At 36.0% G+C, this 19,513-nt stretch overlaps 2 protein-coding genes across 7 annotated transcripts in view; one reads left to right on the forward strand and one right to left on the reverse strand.

The window, feature by feature from the left end:
* Vps13a (vacuolar protein sorting 13 homolog A) overlaps positions 1-19,513 on the forward strand; it is a 221,449-nt gene that overhangs the window by 132,858 nt on the left and 69,078 nt on the right. For all 6 annotated transcript variants that reach the window (XR_009378680.1, XM_059259973.1, XM_059259982.1 and 3 more), the window contains exons 40-45: positions 1,911-2,003; positions 2,546-2,902; positions 5,126-5,227; positions 6,914-7,072; positions 7,209-7,464; positions 9,309-9,469. Coding sequence is in view for 5 of the 6 variants with exons in the window: in XM_059259973.1 (XP_059115956.1) it covers positions 1,911-2,003; positions 2,546-2,902; positions 5,126-5,227; positions 6,914-7,072; positions 7,209-7,464; positions 9,309-9,469 (1,128 nt within the window). In the remaining variant the exon portion in view is untranslated. The remainder of the gene's footprint in view (positions 1-1,910; positions 2,004-2,545; positions 2,903-5,125; positions 5,228-6,913; positions 7,073-7,208; positions 7,465-9,308; positions 9,470-19,513) is intronic.
* On the reverse strand, positions 15,877-16,149 carry LOC131908896 (non-histone chromosomal protein HMG-14-like; the record flags this gene model as incomplete). Its single annotated transcript, XM_059260019.1, has 1 exon — positions 15,877-16,149. A coding segment is annotated over exon 1 (273 nt), but the record flags the coding sequence as incomplete, so codon positions are not given.

Here is a 19,513-nt window from a genome sequence, read left to right on the forward strand (position 1 = left end):
ATTTTTTTTTAATGTTAGGGTGTGTGTGTAATTCTTTCTATCGACATGTGATAACATGTGCTACCTAGGGACCCTGCCAGTAAAAGCATGCCAGAATTATGTCCTTAAAGCTCTAAAATTCTTTTTTGTTTGTTTGTTTTTTAAGACAGAGTTTCTCTGAGTAGCTTTGGAGCCTGTCCTAGAACTCACTTTGTAGACCAGGCTGGCCTCAAACTCACAGATATTCACCTGCCTCTGCCTCCTGAGTGCTAGGATTAAAGACGTGTACTACCACCACCCAGCAAAGCTTTAAAATTCTTAAAGAATCAAGTGATGTTTCATGGGAATTGTCAACATGCTAAAAAACACAGTTTTTTGAGACTCCACAGCTCTCAAAAGGAATAAGAGATAGTTTATTCTAGATCCATTTTGAGTGACCAGGGCCTGGGAACCCAGATTTAGGTTATCCCAAATTTCATGTTCTAACATGGAAGCAATTTCATGGTTTTTACAAAACAAAGTCATAAATCAAGGCTAGTTTAAAATGCATTGGTGGTTAAATCAGAGAGGTAGTTAAAAGATGGGGGGAGCTTTTCTATAGGCCCAAGATGTTTCTGATGAAATACTTAGCTTTTAGGTGAGTGGAAGCTTGTGGTCTTCTATGTTAGTAGGTTCCAAAAGGTTCTTTAATATTTGCAGGATGTTAGTTCAAACACAGAGGTGGGTAAGGAATGGCTGTTGTGGAGGGCTATAATTAGCCCAAGATAAGTTAATTACCCTCTGGGCTGCAATATTCCAATCCCTCCACAGTACTGAAATTCTAATCATTCCATTAGTCTCTGCAGACACAATTCCTTTTCTGGAATTTTCATTCACAGAATATATATACATATATTCCTGCTGATATTAGCCACATTGCTCCTCAGGGTTTTGAATGTTCTTACCAATGTTCCCCATGATTTATTAAACTTAGTACATGTCAGATAAAGCCCTAAGTTTACTTAGTAAACTTTGAGAAGGAAATAAGTGGTACTTCTTATTTTACTGGCATGAGGACCAGTAAAATAAAATGAAGATGCTGTGCTGTTTAGCTGGTGGAACTGAATCCTTAAAAATTAAATATAGGGAAAATTCTGCATTTGGCTTAGGGGAACATAACTTGGAGATACCTAGGGTCAGCAACCTAGGATAGTCATAGCTGAGTAGTCCATTTGTAGTATTTCTCCTGTAATTACAGTAAAGACTATATATACCTTGGGTAGAGTCTTCTGCAATGTCACTGGACCAAAGGATCTGCCTCTGAACTCATTTGCTTGAGCTATTGGTAGGGAGGCTCCTTATCACCCCAGGTTCTCCCTAGACCTGCTTATAAAATAGTTTCTTCTAGTCCAGAGTAAATGACCAAAAAGATGTTCTCATCAGTGTTGGGAACTACACTAACTTTGAGAATTGAAGTAATAGCAGCATTGACATAATGCACAGATCATTGGGAGCTATGTGATAGATTGCCACCGTACACTGCAAAACCTCCATATCATTAGTATGTGCCAATAGTCTAATGAGATAAAAATGCTAGCGATCACTTGATCCCAAATGATACTTGTATGACTAGCTTCTGTGCTCATGCCCAACATTTGTAAATACTTTACCATTCCTACAGATACCAGGTGTTTACTGTGAAGTTCATAGACTTCTTCAAATAAATATCAGAATTGGGGTGTGGGAGATGAATGCTTCTTTTTGCATTTTCATATTAATATTATTGCTAGTATTTTTGTTCATACCTTATTTTTATAATAAATAATAGTATGTTAATTCACTTTTTATATAGGTATGAGTGTTCACTTTTTAATATAATTATTACTCAGAAAGACTTTAAGCAGAAATATTTTAACTTAAATATTAATTTAATAATTATTTTTATTTTATAGGTTTTGCAGCCTTGTGACTTGTTTTATCAGGCTACTCAGATAGGAACTGATCCACAAATGATTGACATATCAGTAAAATCTCTTACACTAAAGGTAAGTTAAAACATAAACATGTAAAATTGATTTGGTGGTAGGTCAAGAAGCTAACGTATAAGAATCGTAAGTTCCAGGCCTGCCTGAAGTACAGAGCACTGAGGTTTAAGCCACCCTTGGCAATTTAGTGAGACCCTATCTAACAATCACCATTACCACCAGAAAAAGGACTGAGCTCATTGGTAAAGCACTTGTGTAGCATTCACAGGGCCCAGGTTAGACCCCTGACTCACCAAATGAATAAATACTTTTTGGAAATATATATATCAAGTTTGTAAGATATTATTGTAAATTTTATGATGAATGCTATATTTTATTGACATGACTTTTGTAGTTGATATCTAGTATACATATAATTGTAGTCATATTTAATTGGTTTAATAGTCACAAGATTTATAAATATTTTAACAAACTTATCTAAAAATTTTTGTAGTAGAAAATTATATCTATTATCCTGTAGTACCTTTCTAGTTTAGCCTTAATTCTTCATGTTCATTCAACAAATGTATGTAATCCATTTTTAAATTGTTTTCTCCATTTAGGTTTCACCAGTTATCATAAATACCATAATAACTGTTACTTCTGCACTTTATACAACTAAGGAAAGCATCCCAGAAGAAAACACTTCTTCTATAACACATTTATGGGACAAGAAAGATACTAAGAATCTGAAAATGTGGTTTCTGGAAGAATCAAATGAAACAGAAAAAGTAGCTCCCACAAATGAATTGATGCCTGGAGGAGAGACACTGACCTTGAATATTGATTCTATTTTTATAGTTCTTGAAGCTGGAGTTGGTCATAGAACAGTGCCGATGCTATTGGCAAAGTCACGCTTGTTTGGGGAAAGCAAAAACTGGAGGACTTTAATAAATCTGTATTGTCAGCTTGAACTGGAAGTAAGTGTGTATATATTTTTTCAGGGCTTATAATCCTTTACATAGAATATTCTGGGATCTTATATCACTACTTAAATTGAATTTATTGTAAATAATGATACTGGCTTTAAACCTTTTAGAAGAAAGCTTACACATTTATGCCCTTGAGAGGTTGCTTTAAATTTCAAATTACATACCCATACTTTATATTTCAGCTGATTTTCCTAAGCTTCAGAGGTGGTGCATTAGGTTCTAGAGAGACAGCTCAGTAGTTAGGAGCTTCTTGCTCTTTCAGAGACAAAGTCTGATTCCCAGTGTCCATATAAGGCAGCTCACAACCGCCTGTTACTCTGCCCTTGCCACCTCTGGGGGAATCTAAAATCCTCTTTGGGCACAGGCACATACATGGCAGACATACACACAAACATACATATGTACATATATATAAAAATAAAATCTTTTTTAAAGTGATATATCAATAGATAGTTGTTAAGATTAAAACTGATTCTTAAGAACTAAAATTGAATTATTTTTGTGGTGATATTTTATTTGTGCTCTAACAAATAAAACTTATCTGGGGATCACAGGAGAGAGCTAGTCACTAGATTAGACATAGAGGCCAGACAATGGTGGAATACAAGCCTTTAATCCTATCACTTGGGAGGAAGAGATCTGTCTGGATCTCAGTGAGTTCAAGGTCACACTGGGAACAGAGCCAGGTGTGGTGGCACACACCTTTAATACCAGCACTTGAGATCCCTTGTCTTTACTTGGAAAGGACACACACCTTTAATCCCAGGAAGTGATGGCAGGACACAGAAAGGTATATAAGGTATGAGGACCAGGAACTAGAGGCTTATTAGCAGCAGTTCACCTGAGACACTCAGGGATGAGGCTTTTAGTCTGAGGATTGTGGAAACAGAATTGGCAGAGGAGTTGGCAAGGTGAGGTTGACTGTCGCTTGTTCTATTTCTCTGATCTCTCAGTTTTCACCCCAATATCTGGCTCTGGGTTTTTTGTTTGTTTGTTTGTTTGTTTAAATAATAAGACCTTTTAGCAATTCGTGTTACATTTTTTTTCTTTGAATGTGTAGATTAAATTTATGAACATGGGTAAGCTCTTTCAATTTTTAAAGACTAAGGATATACTTGAAGTTTAGAGTGGTTACTTAGCATGTGTGAGATATTGGACTCTAATCCTGAACCCTCCAAAAATTTTTAAAGAGAAAAAAGAATCAGAGTAAACATGTTTTACCTCAGAATTTATAAAATTAGTTTAATGAATATTTCAGATAAAATTAATTTAAGAAAGAGGCTAGGAATATGTTAGAAGTAGGATGTATACATAATAAGTGTGTAGCACTAATTTTAGTACCAGCACTGCAGAAACAGAAAAATTATATACAATCATCTCTAGTGATATTTAAAATTATTGAACTTAATATTTTTTGAAAAGCAGTCTGGTAGTCTACCTTATAAAAGTGAGGGTGAGACTTTTAAAAGCTTCTATTTTTACATGAAATGATACAGAATTATGTACTAACACAATTGTAATTGATTATGACTCCACTGCAGATTTTCAAATTGTGTTTAGAATTATGTATATTTTGTAGAGAACTTTATCTGGGCTATCCAAGAGGTACAAGGCATTCAAACACTGAAATCATGTACAATGTAGGAAAGTTCACCATGATACCACCAACACACTGCACTTTGAATCTTTTGGTACCCTCCATGAAGAGATTTTAGTCAGTGATGGTAGATTAGCAAGTTTTCAAGTGTCAGCAATATGTGATAGATGAATGTAGGATTTGCTGCTTGATCCAGGAGAGAGATCAAGGAAAGGTGCTTTAGAAAGGGTTCTAGGGTCTGCAGGAAGGCTCAGTGGGTAAAGGTGCTTACCACCATGCCTGACAACCGGAGTTTAATTCTCAGGACCCATGTGGTGGAAAAAGAAAGAACTGACTCATAAAGGTGTCCTCTGATTGAAATATGTGTATACATGAGTAAATAAATATATAAAGGGGATTCTCTTGTACTAAAATGTGAAGGTAGAATTTGGTCTCTAAGCCAGTGAAGAAAGTATGTAAGGAGTATATATAGAAAACTATTAATTGACATGTAGATTAGTTCTTATATAGAAGAAATAACACAGTCAAAAGGCATGGTGTTAAGAGGTATCATTTAAAAAGTCATTTTAGATAGTATAATGCTTTATTTAAAAAACTAAAAATTCTCTTTTTAGGTTCACTATTATAATGAAATGTTTGGTGTTTGGGAACCTTTACTGGAACCCTTAGAAATTGATCAGACTGACGATTTTAAACCATGGAATCTTGGAATCAAGGTACGTACGTGTGTGTTATTTTCTTAAAGCAGTTTCGGCCTTACAGAAAAATTGATGAAGTGTAGTTTCCCCATATATCCTCTGCTTCTGCGTGTATATGTAAAACTTCATTATTAACATCCTCAATCAAAGTATATTTGAAGTATATTTGAAAAGGAGTTTAGAAGAAAAAGGTTTCCAAATTTTTGAGGATATCCATACTACATTATACACTTTAACTTATTTATTTATTTGTATGTGTGTGCCTGCATGTATGTCTGTGCACCATATACCTGCCTGGTGTCTACAGAAGCCAGAAGAGGACATCAGATCCCCTGGCACTGGAGTCACAAGCCATTATGAGCCACCATGTGGATGCTGGGAGTCATACTCAGGTCCTCTTCAAGATAGCAAGTGCTCTTAAATGCTGAGCCATGGCTCCAGCCTCATATAATACCAGAAATGTAATAGACTGCCCCTACAGTAAAAGTAAAAATCGTGACCTGCAGATTGAACATCAGAAATCCCAATATTAACTGTTACCTTACACTGTGACAATGTTCTTTGAGGTTGTGGCCAGTCACAAGTTCTTTTGTTCTGTAAATGGACTTCCTCACTCCTTCCCTCCCTCCCTCCCTCCTCCCCTCCCTCCCTCCCTCCCTCCCTTCCTTATTTCCTTCTTCCTTTTTTCCTCCCTCCCTCTTTTTTCACACCTTCCTACTTCCCCTTTCCCTCCCTTATCTTCTCTTTCCTTCCTCTCTACTATTTCATCCTCTCTGTAATCTCTTGAAGATTGTGTGTTATTTGCTCTGAATATATTATGAATTTATGTAACCCTGAGAATCAGTGCCTTTAAATTGGCAAAATTGTGCTTGTGAAGCAAGGAATTATCTAAGTTACAGCATGTTTCCTACCTAATGATAGACTCAACTTGTAAACTTGTAGACAAATTTTCAGGGCCTTAAAATAAGGTAAAATATCTCTGAGTTTGAAGCCAGCCTGGTCTACAGAATGAGTTCCAGGATAGCCAGAGCTACATAAAAAACTTATCTTGAAAAACCAAAAAAAAAAAAGAAGATAAAATAACAGCTAAATGACTGGCTTGGCATGTCTACTGTATTATATTTAAATATTTTAATTTAATTATTTAGGTTATATCAGATGAAGGAGTTGAATAAACTAGTTTTACTGGTAGTTTTTAGATTCGACTATACCTGGACAGTGAGTCTCTGAATTCTGGAAAGAAGTAAATAGTACTTATTCTTACAAACTCCCACTTCACAGCATTGTTCTGCCACTTTTATCTGACATTTTTAGTACCTAGTTCTCTTTCTGTTAACATGACCAATATTTTAAACGACTTTTCTTGACTAATTTGTTTGGAAGTGTATGCTTTTGATTTATCTGCAGATTCCATATATACTTAGTAATTTTCAAAGTTTTTCTTTCTTCTAAATTATCAAAGAGGATAGAATTTGTTTTCCTTTAGATTTCCTCCTCTCAGCTTTGTGACATTACTTGGCATGTCCAGGATATTTCATTGGGCAATATAGCTCTCTACATGGAATTCATAGCTCTCTACAGCAGGCGGTGTAACCATGGAATTCATAGCTCGCTCACTCTCTAATGGTGTTTGTTTTTACTTTGCAGACAAATTATGTTATATTCCTAAAAACAAATTCTTTTATGTCTAATTTATCATTTTAGATGAAAAAGAAAGCAAAACAGTCCATTGTTGAGTCAGATAGTGAAGAAGAAAACTACAAAGTACCAGAATACAAAACTGCCATAATTTTTTATTCTAAGGACCAATTAAACATTACACTATCCAAATGTGGCCTTGTGATGTTAAATAATTTAGTCGAGGTAAGAAAAGGCAATATTTTACGTTAATACTTAAATGAGTAAAGTTGTTGTTGATCTAGTTACTTTTCTAGAACACTATACTGTTCTTTTCATTTCCTTGGTCCACATTTCATTTACTCAAAATTTTCCCTGTTAGGCATTTACGGAAGCTGCTACTGGATCTTCAGCTGTCTTCCTAAGGGATCTAGCACCGTTTATGATTTTAAATTCTCTTGGACTTACTGTCTCTGTTTTACCAAGTGATTCTTTTAATGTACTCAATGTTCCTATGGCAAAATCATATGAACTGAAAAATGAAGAGAGTTTAAGTATGGATTATGTACGAACTAAGGACAGTGATCATTTCAATGCAATGACCAGCCTAAGCAGCAAACTCTTCTTCATTCTCCTTAGTAAGTGATACATTTCCTTTCCAAGGCTTTGTGAAGTTGTTTTGTAAAAGCAGTCTTACTCATTTGTTGTACCTTAACAGCTTTTTTTTAAAAAACAGGTTTTCTAGTACAGTGGGGACTATATTAATTACTATCTTATTACTGAGATAAAACACTATGACCAAGGCAACTTGTAGAAGAAAGAGTTTGTTTTGGCTTATGGTTCCAGAGGGTTAGAGTCTATGAAGATCAGAGTAGAGACAGCAGGTATGGTAGTTTGAATAGCAAGGGCAGCACTCACACCCTGAACTGCAAGCAAGAAGTAGAGAACAAAATGAGAATGGTGGGAGGCTTTGAAACCTCAAAGCCCTCGCCCAGTGATGCACTTTTTCCAAAAGGCCATGCCTAATCCTTCCCAAACGGCTCTGTTAACTGGGGACCAAATATTCAGATGCTAGATTCTATGGAGGGGAGAGTCTCATTCAAGCCAACGTGGAAACAATATTTTCCTCTCCAGTATGTTGATTTCTTTGGTCACTAAATCTTGATATTCTAATTTCTGACTTCACTTGTCCAGAGCATGGTATTATTAGAACTTGGAGTAAGGATGAAAAATACTAGATCTCACTCAGCTTTTCTATATCAGTGATAGGTGTGTCAAATGTTCTAACCATGTTTGGTATGACTAAATACATTTTACAAGTGTTTTTAGGTGAGTGAATTTTTAAAAGTTTGAATTAATGCAGATGTTAATATTTTTCTGTTTTTATATTTGTTATTTTTTAAGATTTATTTTATATGTACAAATGTTTGGCTTTTTGAATGTATGTGCACCACATGCTTGTTTGATTCCCTGGAGCTGGAGTTATGGATGATTGTGAGCTACCATTTCAGTGCTGGGAATTGAACCCAAATCTTGTAACTACTGAGCCTTCTCTCTAGCCCCTTGTAAATTGTTTTTAACATTATGCGTATATGGATTGTGAAAGTCATTTCTGCTTTCCACAAGTTTTTCCTTTTTATTGGAGGTAAAAGACAGTATATAATTTCTTTAATTGTCATAAAACCTTGTTTTCTTACACATATTCACTGGTATTTCATTCAGATCTTGAGGGCAGTATTTGAATGGGTACTGTCTGAAAGGCTAACTAGACACAGAAGGCTACTAATACATTAGTAGTTATTCTTATCATGAAGTAATATTTAGTAGATGGTTGTTATCAGGACATTATCTATGATGTGTTTTTACTACTCTTACTCATTGTGAGAATTTAGACTGGGAAGCAAATTTATGTAAATTAAGTAATTTTACTCCCAATATGATATATTCATGTTTGGTGAGTGTATGAGAAATTTTCTTTAATCAAATCTAAGTTGTATCTTAAAAGTGACATAGAGAGTTAGAAAATTAAAAGTGGAAACCTATACTTAACTCACCTTGGTAGCTCCAGTGGTTATTGTGACAGCAAACTACTAATTAATACTCTTGAATTTTATAATCATTCCTCTCATTACTGTTTGCTTTCTTAATTGTGATGGTTTTAGGTTAAATTCCTAAGTGAAAAAATTTTTCAGTTGTGTTTTTGATAAAATGTTTTGAAGGATTTAGGTGAATAATATCCTGTAATATTGATTATATTCAAAGACTTTTTTCATTTAGAAAATAATCATCTAGTATTTAAGAAAAAATTTTTCAGTTGTTTTTGATAAAATGTTTTGAAGGATTTAGGTGAATAATATCCTGTAATATTGATTATATTCAAAGACTTTTTTCATTTAGAAAATAATCATCTAGTATTTAACATACATTTAAAATTATTATGCAGTGAATTCTAATTAATCGGGACCATATGTATTTGATTTAGCACCTGATAACCACTCTACTGCTGACAAGATCCCTTTAACAAAAGTAGGACGGCGCCTGTACACAGTGAGACACAGAGAGTCTGGAGTTGAAAGATCTATTGTTTGTCAAATTGACACATTTGAAGGAAGTAAGAAGGTAACAATCCGCTCACCAGTGCAGGTATGAAGTAAGGAAATGGGTAGAAGCTCTCTATGCAGACATTTGAAGTAGGCCACGGATGTGGCTCAGTTGGTAGAATACCTGCCTTGAGTGTGGGAAGCCCTGAGTTGATCCCTAGCACCACATACCTTGTATATGGTAGCATACCTTTAATCTCAGCACTCAGGAGATGAAGGTAGGAGGGATTACCTGGCTACTCAGTCAGTTTGATGCCAGCTTGGGATACATGAAACTCTGTCTCAGAAAAAAAGAAAAGAGAAATATTCAAGTAAATCATTGCCAAAAGAATACAAACTGTTGCAGAAACACAGCTGATACTAAGACTCTCATCATCAGTAGCAGTACTCCTGTGACATGAGCACTGGAGGATCATCATCATGTCTTATAGAACTGCTTCATACAATGTTTTCATTATTTTATAAAAATATGCATCATTTTTGCTTAGTCTTTAGCATGTTTATATTTTTAATAGTAAAACTATCAGAAAAATTGCAGACTTATTGAGATATACATACAATAAATAACTAAGTTTAGTTTTGACATAAAGATACACTTAAGAAACCTTCATAGCTGTCAAGGTAGTGAATGTATTTGCTATTCAAAAAACTTCATTCTCTTCCTCCTTTCCCTTTCTATACATCCACTTAGTTCACAGTACATTAGTTACACAGTCTGAAATTTTATACAGGCACAATAAAGAATAGAATTTGGCTTTTTCTCAGCAGAATATATAGCTACATAAGGTTACTGAGAAGTAGCTCTAGTATGTGGAGAATACCACAGTTTCATTTTAAGTAAATCTTTGTATATGTAGAGGTGAGGTTTGAGGTTCAAAGTTTTCTATTTGGTTATCCAGTTGCTGCAACCAGATGATCTTTTCTTCCTAGATTGTCCTCTTATATTGGTGGTTTATTTCTGAACTCTTTTTCATTAATCTGTTTATTTTTATGACAGTACCATTGATTACTCTGTATCTGAGTCATAAATCATAGTATCTCTCATTATTTTTCCTAATTTATTTAACTATTATGAGTATTTTCCTTTTTAAAAATAAAATGGTTTTTTATTATTCTTTTAGTTTTGATTATTCATTACTGTCATTTAGAATACAGATTAACATTCCTATATAATGCTCCATTTTATTAGACTCACGATTGTTCTAGTAGATTTCAACAACTATACTTACAAAAAAACGACATTTTACTTCATATATTTTAGTTTATTTTTTTCCTTCGACTTTTTTATATTTATTGAAAGGATATAAACAAAATTGTTAATGTGATGAATGTCCTGGATTTTCAAACATTAAACAACACTATCTCTAGTAAATCTTTGCCTTAAAATTATTAAACACCTCGAGATACTGTTAGATTTTGTTTAAGTTATATTTAAAATTTTTGCATTTATATTCACAAAAGATCTTGATCTAGTGTTTTAATGTGTTTGTGGAAAGTCTTAAACTATAGTTTGAATTGATCTAAGAAATTGGTTGTTAAGGTTATACTGCTCCATTTAAATGAGTACTTATACTAACTCTGAGTTTGTTGGGAAATTTTTCCAATTGTTGATGAATTTATTTTTAGTTATTTATTATCCCTTTTTAACATATAAATTTATAATGAATGTAAGTCACAGACTTTATTTGAAGTAATTCAGCTATTTAAAATATTTTTGTTTATGAATTTTGGATAATACAGTATTTTTATTAGTCCTTTGAGGATTTCTTGCAATTTTAATTGATCACATTCAATCCCTATTCTTCCCCCCAGCACTTCCCAGATCCACCACCTTTTCTTTTTTTCTTTTTTTAATTTATTTATTATGTATACAGTGTTCTGCTTACATGTATGCCTGCAGGCCGGAAGAGGGCACCAGATCTCATAGATGGTTGTGAGCCACCATGTGGTTGCTGGGAATTGAACTCAGGACCTCTGGAGCAGTCAGTGTTCTTAACCTCTGAGCCATCTTTCCAGCTCCCCCACCACCTTTTCATAACCTCCCTGAGTCTATTATTTTCTTTTATAGAAAAGACTGTCTTATAGCAGATGTCTTGAACCTCTTGCTCTTAAAATCTTTCTGCCCTTTTCCACAATGTTTCCTATGCCTTGGGTAGACATTGTGTTATAAATGTATTAATTGGGGGCAGGTGTTCCACAGTTAGTTGGTCTCTGCATTTTGACAAGTTGTGGCTCTCTGTAATGATCTCTGTGTGCTGCAAAAAGAGGCTTCTCTGATGAGGGGTGAGAGCTACATGTATCTATGGATGTAAAGACAAGGATTTAAAATGCAGTTAGCAGTTATATTGGTTTAGAAAAGTGGCAAGAATAGGTTCACCTTTTAGGCTCCATGGTCTCTCCAGCCATCGGTAGTTGGCTAAATTTAAAGTGCCAAGAATGAATTTCTTCCTTTTGAGAAAGCCTTAGTCCAATTAGGTACTATTGGTTACCCTTAGGATATAAGGGCCACCATTATACCTTTCAGAATCTTGCCATTCTGATCATTGTTGTAGTTAAGGTGTATAGGAACACTAACTTGATTTTTCTCCCTTGGCAACTAGCATGGCTCCTTTCTATGCTTTGAAAGCTAATCTTCAGGAGGAGGCTTCCAGATCAGCTTCAGCTTAATTCCTCCAAGTTCTATGTCTAAAGTGTATGGTGTTTAGCAATAGGGCCTTATCTTCTATTTCTGGAAGGGTAATAACAATATCCTGTATTGAATGAAGGCTCTCTTGGACTTGTCTCACCTACAACTTAAAAGATTTCTTATGCCTGGCACTGGTATTTTTGTTAGTCTATAGTTTTGATGGGAACATTGTCTCCCAAAGTGGCATGACTTCAATTACACGTGTGTGTGTGTGTGTGTGTGTGTGTGTGTGTATGTGTGTATATATATGTAATTTTTAAAAAATAAATTTTTAATTTTTATTTTATATACATTGGCATTTTGCTTGCAGGCATGTCTGTATGAGGGTATCAGATCCCCAGGAACAGGAGCTGACATGTGGGTGCTGGGAACCGAACCTGGGTCCTCTGGAAGAACAGCCAGCCTTCCCAACTGCTGAGCTATCTCTCTAGCCCATAGATAGATAGATAGATAGATAGATAGATAGATAGATAGATAGATAAATAGATAGATATAGATATAGATATAGATATAGATATAGTTTTAAGTTAACATAAAATAATTCCATATGGCTTTTTCAAACGTAGTCGTATGTAATACCTCAAATCATTTTTAATAAATGATGCCATAATATATTAGAGATTAGCAAAATACTTTAGGGATTATTTGCAAAATAATCTTTATTATTGATAATGATAATTTAATATATTTATTACATTTTTAAATGTTTTAGAATATGAATAGCTTGTATTTAGTAGTCAGGAAAAATAATGTCAAAAGTAAAATGTACCCATGATCTGTAGCCAGATTTTTCTTTGGACTGCCAGCTGACAAATAACAAAATGGAGACTTATTATTAATTAGGAAAGCATGGCCTTATCTTAGGCTTGACTCACTAGCTCTTATTAATTTAATCTATATTCTGTCCCGTGGCTTGTAACCTCATCTCTCCATACTGCCCATGCTGTTTCTTCCATGTCTGACTGGTGACTCCGTTGCCTCCTTCACAGAGTTCTCTCTGGCCAGAAGTCCTACCTATACCTTCTGCTTAGCTATTGACTATTCAGCTTTTTGTAATACCAATCACAGAGATACATTTTTCACATAGTGTACAAGTATCCCAGAATTTTTTCCCCTTTTTGTCTAAATAAAAAAGAAAGGTTTTAACTCTAATACAGTAAAGTTATATACAGTAAGAACAATTATCGCATAAGAATTGCATTTACAATGTTCAGTCTCTTTGTATTTGTCAAATTTGGAGAAATCACTCTGTAGTTGGAAGTTTTCCTATGTCCCAGCTAGCCAGCAATCAGGACAAATCTCTCTCGCCCACAGACCCACAGCCCACTTATAAAATAATCATTCAGAGGTTTATAATAATTTTAACTGCTCGGCCATCAGCTCAGGCTTATTACTGATTAGCTCTTACATTTAAATTAACCCATAATTTTTATTTATGTTTAGCCACGTGGCTTGATACCTTTTCTCAATTCTGTCTTGTATTCTTGCTTCCTCTGTGTCTGACTGGTGACTCTTGACTCTGCTGTTCCTCTTCCCAGCATTCTCCTCTTCTGGCCCCGCCTATACCTCCTGCCCGACTCTTGGCCAATCAGTGTATTATTTATCAACCAATCAGAGCAACACATATTCACAGCATACAGAATGACATCCCACATCATTATTTTATATCTTAATCTTGATGAGTCCAGAGTTTTGTACCTAAACCATTTTCTATCATAACTTGTATTACCATCCTAAAAATACCTTTTTAGGCCTTAAAACATCTTTTTAATAAACAACTTAAGATTTTGTTTATCACTTTTAAAGTTAACATCTTTTATGTAAGTTTTTTCTTTTTCCTGAATTCGAAAACAAAGAAAACTGTATAACTATCTAGTCTTCAATCCTCATCAGAGACCTAAGAAGGATAAAATATTACCTGAGTAAACAGGAAGTTCAAAGCAAACAACTTCCAAAACTATAGAAATGGCAAAGACAGCTGGCTTCCTGGACAATCACCCAAGGTTTCTTTGCAATGTTGGGGCATCCATTTTTGGTCTACAGGCCTAGAATATTTGACAGACTTTACTGTGAAGCAGGAATTTTGAAGGACTGTCCTACCTTGTCTTGGCAGAATTCAGCAGTCACCTTTTTTTCTTTTGTTTTTGGTTTTTTGTTTTGTTTTGTTTTTTGTTTTTTTTGTTTTTCAAGACAGGGTTTCTCTGTGTAGCTTTGTGCCTTTCCTGGAACTCACTTTGTAGACCCTGCTTGTCCAATTTTGACAGCATACTGTCAGCAGATGAGGCAAGGGAATTTTCTTGCCCATTGGCTAATTTTTGCCACAAGGAAAGCAAACTCCATACGAAGGTTCTTCAATGCCCATCATCTCTGAGGTAAATTGGTGCTGTCAGGATCATACATGTCTCACAGTCATGAAATGCCTTATGTTATTAAACCATCTTAAATGCCATATTCTGTTGGTCTCTGAAGTGTTTGAAGACCATCTGTCTATCTAAAATATAGCTATGTTTGACCTTGAAAACGCACCTAATATGGCCACAAATTTGATTGTTAGGTAACTAACTACCAACCCATAGTTCTTAATTACCCTAAATAGTTTGTAATAACAACTTTCAAGGACTAGAAATTTACATTACATAGTTACATGAGCTGCATATTATATTACATTAAGAGTGGAAACATATATACAGTATAACAAAAATAACCTGTGGAAGGGAAGGCAGAAATAATTATAAGAAATGGAGAAAGGGAGGAGTATTGTGAAATGTCAGCCTCTGGACATGAACTTCACAACAACTATAGTCGTTTCGTTTTGCCAGTTTTGTGAAAAGTTTGCATGTGGTTATAATTTGTATTTTCTTGCTTTCTAGGAACATTGAATATCTTTTTTTCCTCTATTTTTTAGTAGTTAGCTTTTCCTTCTGTGGATTCCTTGTTTATTCTGTTTCCATTTTCATTGTGCTTGTAACTTTTTTTTTTTAACTCTTTTCACAACTGAGACTTTGTTGGTTGAGTACACAGACATTTCAGTTCTTAAAACATGGACCCATACTCTAAGAGTCATACATTGTGTTCATGTACCCAAAAGAGCCATGTGTTGTTTCTCTTTGAACTTATTCCAGTGATGTTCCATCCTAAGCTTGGCAAGTTTTCCCTAAGATTTCACATAGCAATCAAATGCTCACAATCCTTAATTCCACTGACTCACAATTTCATGCCACATACAGTACGTATTCAAAATTTCAATCTTTCACAGCACATTATCACAATTGTTAGGAAAATGGACTGCCATGTCCAAAGACAGTTCTGACAGGGCAAGGACCGAGGAGTGGTTTTTTAGGATACAGTTCTACTAGAAACACGAGACCAGAAATAACTGAAAATATTCCAGACACAAATGCACGACCAAGACTCCAAATTACCATTCAGTATGCTTTGTGTTGTAGGATATAAAACTAGCCCCCTCTACGGAATGTTATGGTGACCCCTGAGACAGTCACAGCCTCTCCTGATGCAGTATCCTGCTGTTTTCTGGTTGTACCAAAGAATAAACAACCAGCAAGTGATTTAACCTCTTAAAAAAATCATTTACACTTAAAAAATGGGATGAGGTGGGACTTCTTCCTACCTTTTAAAAATGTTTCTAGAGCTACTAAAAAACTCGCATTTATAAAATAGTTGATAAAAATATTCCTCTGGATTGTACAAGAAGGGATGTGGGGACACTGACAGACAGATAGATGGTTAGTCAGACTTGGATCTTTCTCTTCTACTTCAGAGGCTGGACTCTGGTTCTCAGCCTCTCCGTTTTCTGCAGGCACGTCTGTGGTCTGCTGGTCAGCCACCTCAGCCTGTTTGCCCTTTGCTCCCCTTTTCCCTTTTGTTTGCACTTTTTTGTCTGATGATTTATCCTTTGCCGTGGCCTTCTTCGGCTTCTCCTCTGCCTTGACAGGGGCGGGCTTGGCCAACAACCTTGAGGAGCATCGCTTGGGCTCCGCCTTCGCAGCTCCATCCTCGCTAACCTTCCTCTTTGGCATCATGGCGGCACTGGGTGGGAGGCCGTGCGATGCCAAACTTGTCACGGAGCTACACTGCGTTGGTCGCCACCGCACAAACTGCTGCAACCGTGCTTGTAACTTTTATGATTTTCAAGAATTTTTTAATTGGATTGTTCAGTATTTTGATGTCTAGCTTTTTGAGTTCTTTATATATTTTGGAGATCAGCCCTCTGTCAGATGTGGGGTTGGTGAAGATCTTTTCCCATTCTGTAGGCTGCCGTTTGGTCTTATTGACCGTGTCCTTTGCCCTACAAAAGCTTCTCAGTTTCAAGAGGTCCCATTTATTAATTGTTGCTCTCATTGTCTGTGCTGCTGGTGTTAGATTTAGGAAGTGGTCTCTTGTGCCAATTCGTTCCAGACTACTTCCTACTTTCTCTATCAAGTTCAGTGTAACTGGATTTATGTTGAGGTCTTTGATCCACTTGGACTTGAGTTTTGTGCATGGCAACAGATTTGGATCTATTTGCAATCTTCTGCATGTTGACATCCAGTTATGCCAGCACCATTTGTTGAAGATGCTTTTTTTTTTCCATGGTACAGTTTTGGCTTCTTTGTCGAAAATCATATGTTCATAGGTGTGTGGATTAATGTCAGGGTCTTCAATTCGATTCCATTGGTCCACATGTCGTTTTTTTTAATGCCAGTACCAAGCTGTTTTTATTACTATAGCTCTATAGTAGAGCTTGAGGTCAGGGATCATGATGCCTCCAGGGGTTGCTTTATTATACAGGATTCTTTTAGCTATCCTAGGTTTTTTGTTTTGTGTGTGCATTCTTCTAGACCTTTTGTTAACTGTGGTACTAACATTTCCTAGGCTAACATGCTTTATTTTGACTTACTTGATTTGCTTTTTGTTTTTGAAACCATTCACAGATGTAATGTATGCAATGTATCTTAATCATGTTGCACTCCTACTCCTTCCCTCCACTTGCCTCTGCCCCTTTCCCCAGTATATCCCCTACTGCTTAATGTCTTTGTTTGTTTGTTTGTTTTAACGTACAATGACTCCAGTTAATGGATAGAGAACCTGCCAGTATCTGACTATAACCTTTCAAAGAAAAATTTCCTGTCTGGGCCAGTAGCTTCTGAGCTAGGGCTGAACGCCGAAATTTTACTAATCTTGACCTTGTATAAGTAACTATAGATGTTGTGAGTTCATGTTCAGAGGCCAACATTTCACAATACTCCTGTCTTCCTCCATTTCTTATATTCTTTGTCTTCCCATCCAGTGTTCTCTGAACCTTGAAGGGAGTGTGTGTGTGTGTGTGTGTGTGTGTGTGTGTGTGTGTGTACATGCACACATGCACTTTCACTGGGTTGGTTTTTTGACAGTTTAATACATTTTTAAAGTATATTTTGATTATTATAACTCCTACCCTCTCAATTTTCCCTTCCACCCCTGTTATACACCCTCTTCCATATAACTCCCTTTTTCACATTCATGCAGGTTTTTTGTTGTTGCAAAAAAATCACTCCATTTGTTTAATTAAATTTGAATTTTATACATAGGAAATTAAATATGCCTGTGTTTGCTCATATTTATCTTACACCCTTTCTCCAAATGCTCTCTAAACACCTTCCCCCCTTTTCCCAGCTTTATGACTTTTTGTTGTTATATTTTTAATAGCACACTGAGTCTAATTAATGGTGTCCTTAATGTTCATTTGTGAAGGGCCATCTACTGATGCATGGGCAGCCTACCAGGGACAACACTTGTGAAGAAAACTGACTCTCCCTTAATGCAAACAATATTCAGTCCAGCCTATATTGTTTGCTCCTAGGGTCTGCGAAAGAGTCTAACAACCAGCTGAGGATTCTACTCTGAGGGATATTCAATGAATCTAAGCACACTGAGTTCTTTAGTCCATTTGCTTTATTCTTCTAAGTCAATTCTATCAGTTTCTTTTCTGCTCTCTTACTTAGCTCCTCTCAGGTCTCTCCTGCTCTCTGTCCCTTCTGCTGTTCTCTCATCATTCTACCTAGTTCTTTCCATCTCAGTCCTCATCTTTGTTCTTTTCCATCCATCCTCCCAGTGCTCTCAGAGAACCGGTATATATACCCAAACAGTAATTCTTTGGTAAAGCAATGTGAGGCTTGAAGTTTTCAGGGTCACAGAGAGAGGTGATAAGGATCCACACATAAAACAATTAATTGTCAGCTTCCAATTACAACCCAAAAGGGGAGTGACTAAAAGGGAGTTCTCTGGTAGGGGCAACTAAAGGCTAAGATCAATTAGGGAATTTATGTGCTCAAACTATAATCTAGAAATGGCTAGGTAAAATGTTAAGGGTCAGTAAGTCACAAGAAAGTAAACTGTCTTTGGCACCACTTTTCCCACTCGTCCCGGCTGCAGCTGCTTTCTGATAGGGAGGGGGACATATGCTAGGTGGCTAAGCAACCTATATCAGAGCATGTAGCATTTGGTTAGTAAAAGCACTTTCACTCAGAGTAATTGCTGAGGAGAAAATCTAGGAATTGCACCTGGCTGAGGAGGAATAAAAACTGAATTTGCACAAGAAAGAAGCTTGGCACCTATCACCTGCCTGGCCTTGTAGGCAATCTCCTTGGGTCAGTGGGAAGTAACTGCCTTAACTCAGTATCTAACAAATGGCTAAAACATCCTCCCAGGAATGTGAGCAGTAAATTTCTTAAGTTAGGGTCTTATGTAAATAACCCGGGGTGAAGGTAAGGGGTTGAGGATTTAATTGTTAGTGGTTCTTTTCTCTATCTGTGGGTGAGATGAGCTAATGTTTATCTATGTGCAGTTTTGTCCTTGGAAAAAGGTATCTTTGCTGAAATACCTTTGTCTGGAGAATGGCCCTGGACAGATATATGTTAATGAAAAATAAACACAAGTGGGGACAGTTGTCCAATTACCCCAAATGTATAAGGAAAGTTGTGCCCAAGATTGAGATGCAGTCATGAGATTACATGTACACATAACATGGAAATGCATGGTAAATGGGGAGAATCATAGCTGTTATTGCACGAGAAGATTACAACAAGAGACAGCCAGTTCATTCAAAAGACAGGAATTCCATAACGCCGTGCATGATGGTTTCCTCTAACAGAACCCTTAGTTCTGATAGATTGACCTTCTGAGCACTAGTTGTCACCTGCTGTATACTCTCATGGATTTTCACTACCAGTGGCTCTCAATACTCCCCCCCCCCAGCAGCCATCAGTGGCAAATAGCTCCCCAGCTAGGTGGTGCCTTATACACCCCTCCCTCATTTATGTGGAATGTTGGCTGGCTTCAATTTTTTTTTCCTATGAAATATAAACCTGAATAATTTCATTTTGTTTTTAAAGATAAACAATTGTATGTTTGTTTCTTCTAATT

The sequence above is a fragment of the Peromyscus eremicus genome, chromosome 1 (genome assembly GCF_949786415.1).
Source record: "Peromyscus eremicus chromosome 1, PerEre_H2_v1, whole genome shotgun sequence".
Classification (NCBI taxonomy): Eukaryota; Metazoa; Chordata; class Mammalia; order Rodentia; family Cricetidae; genus Peromyscus; species Peromyscus eremicus.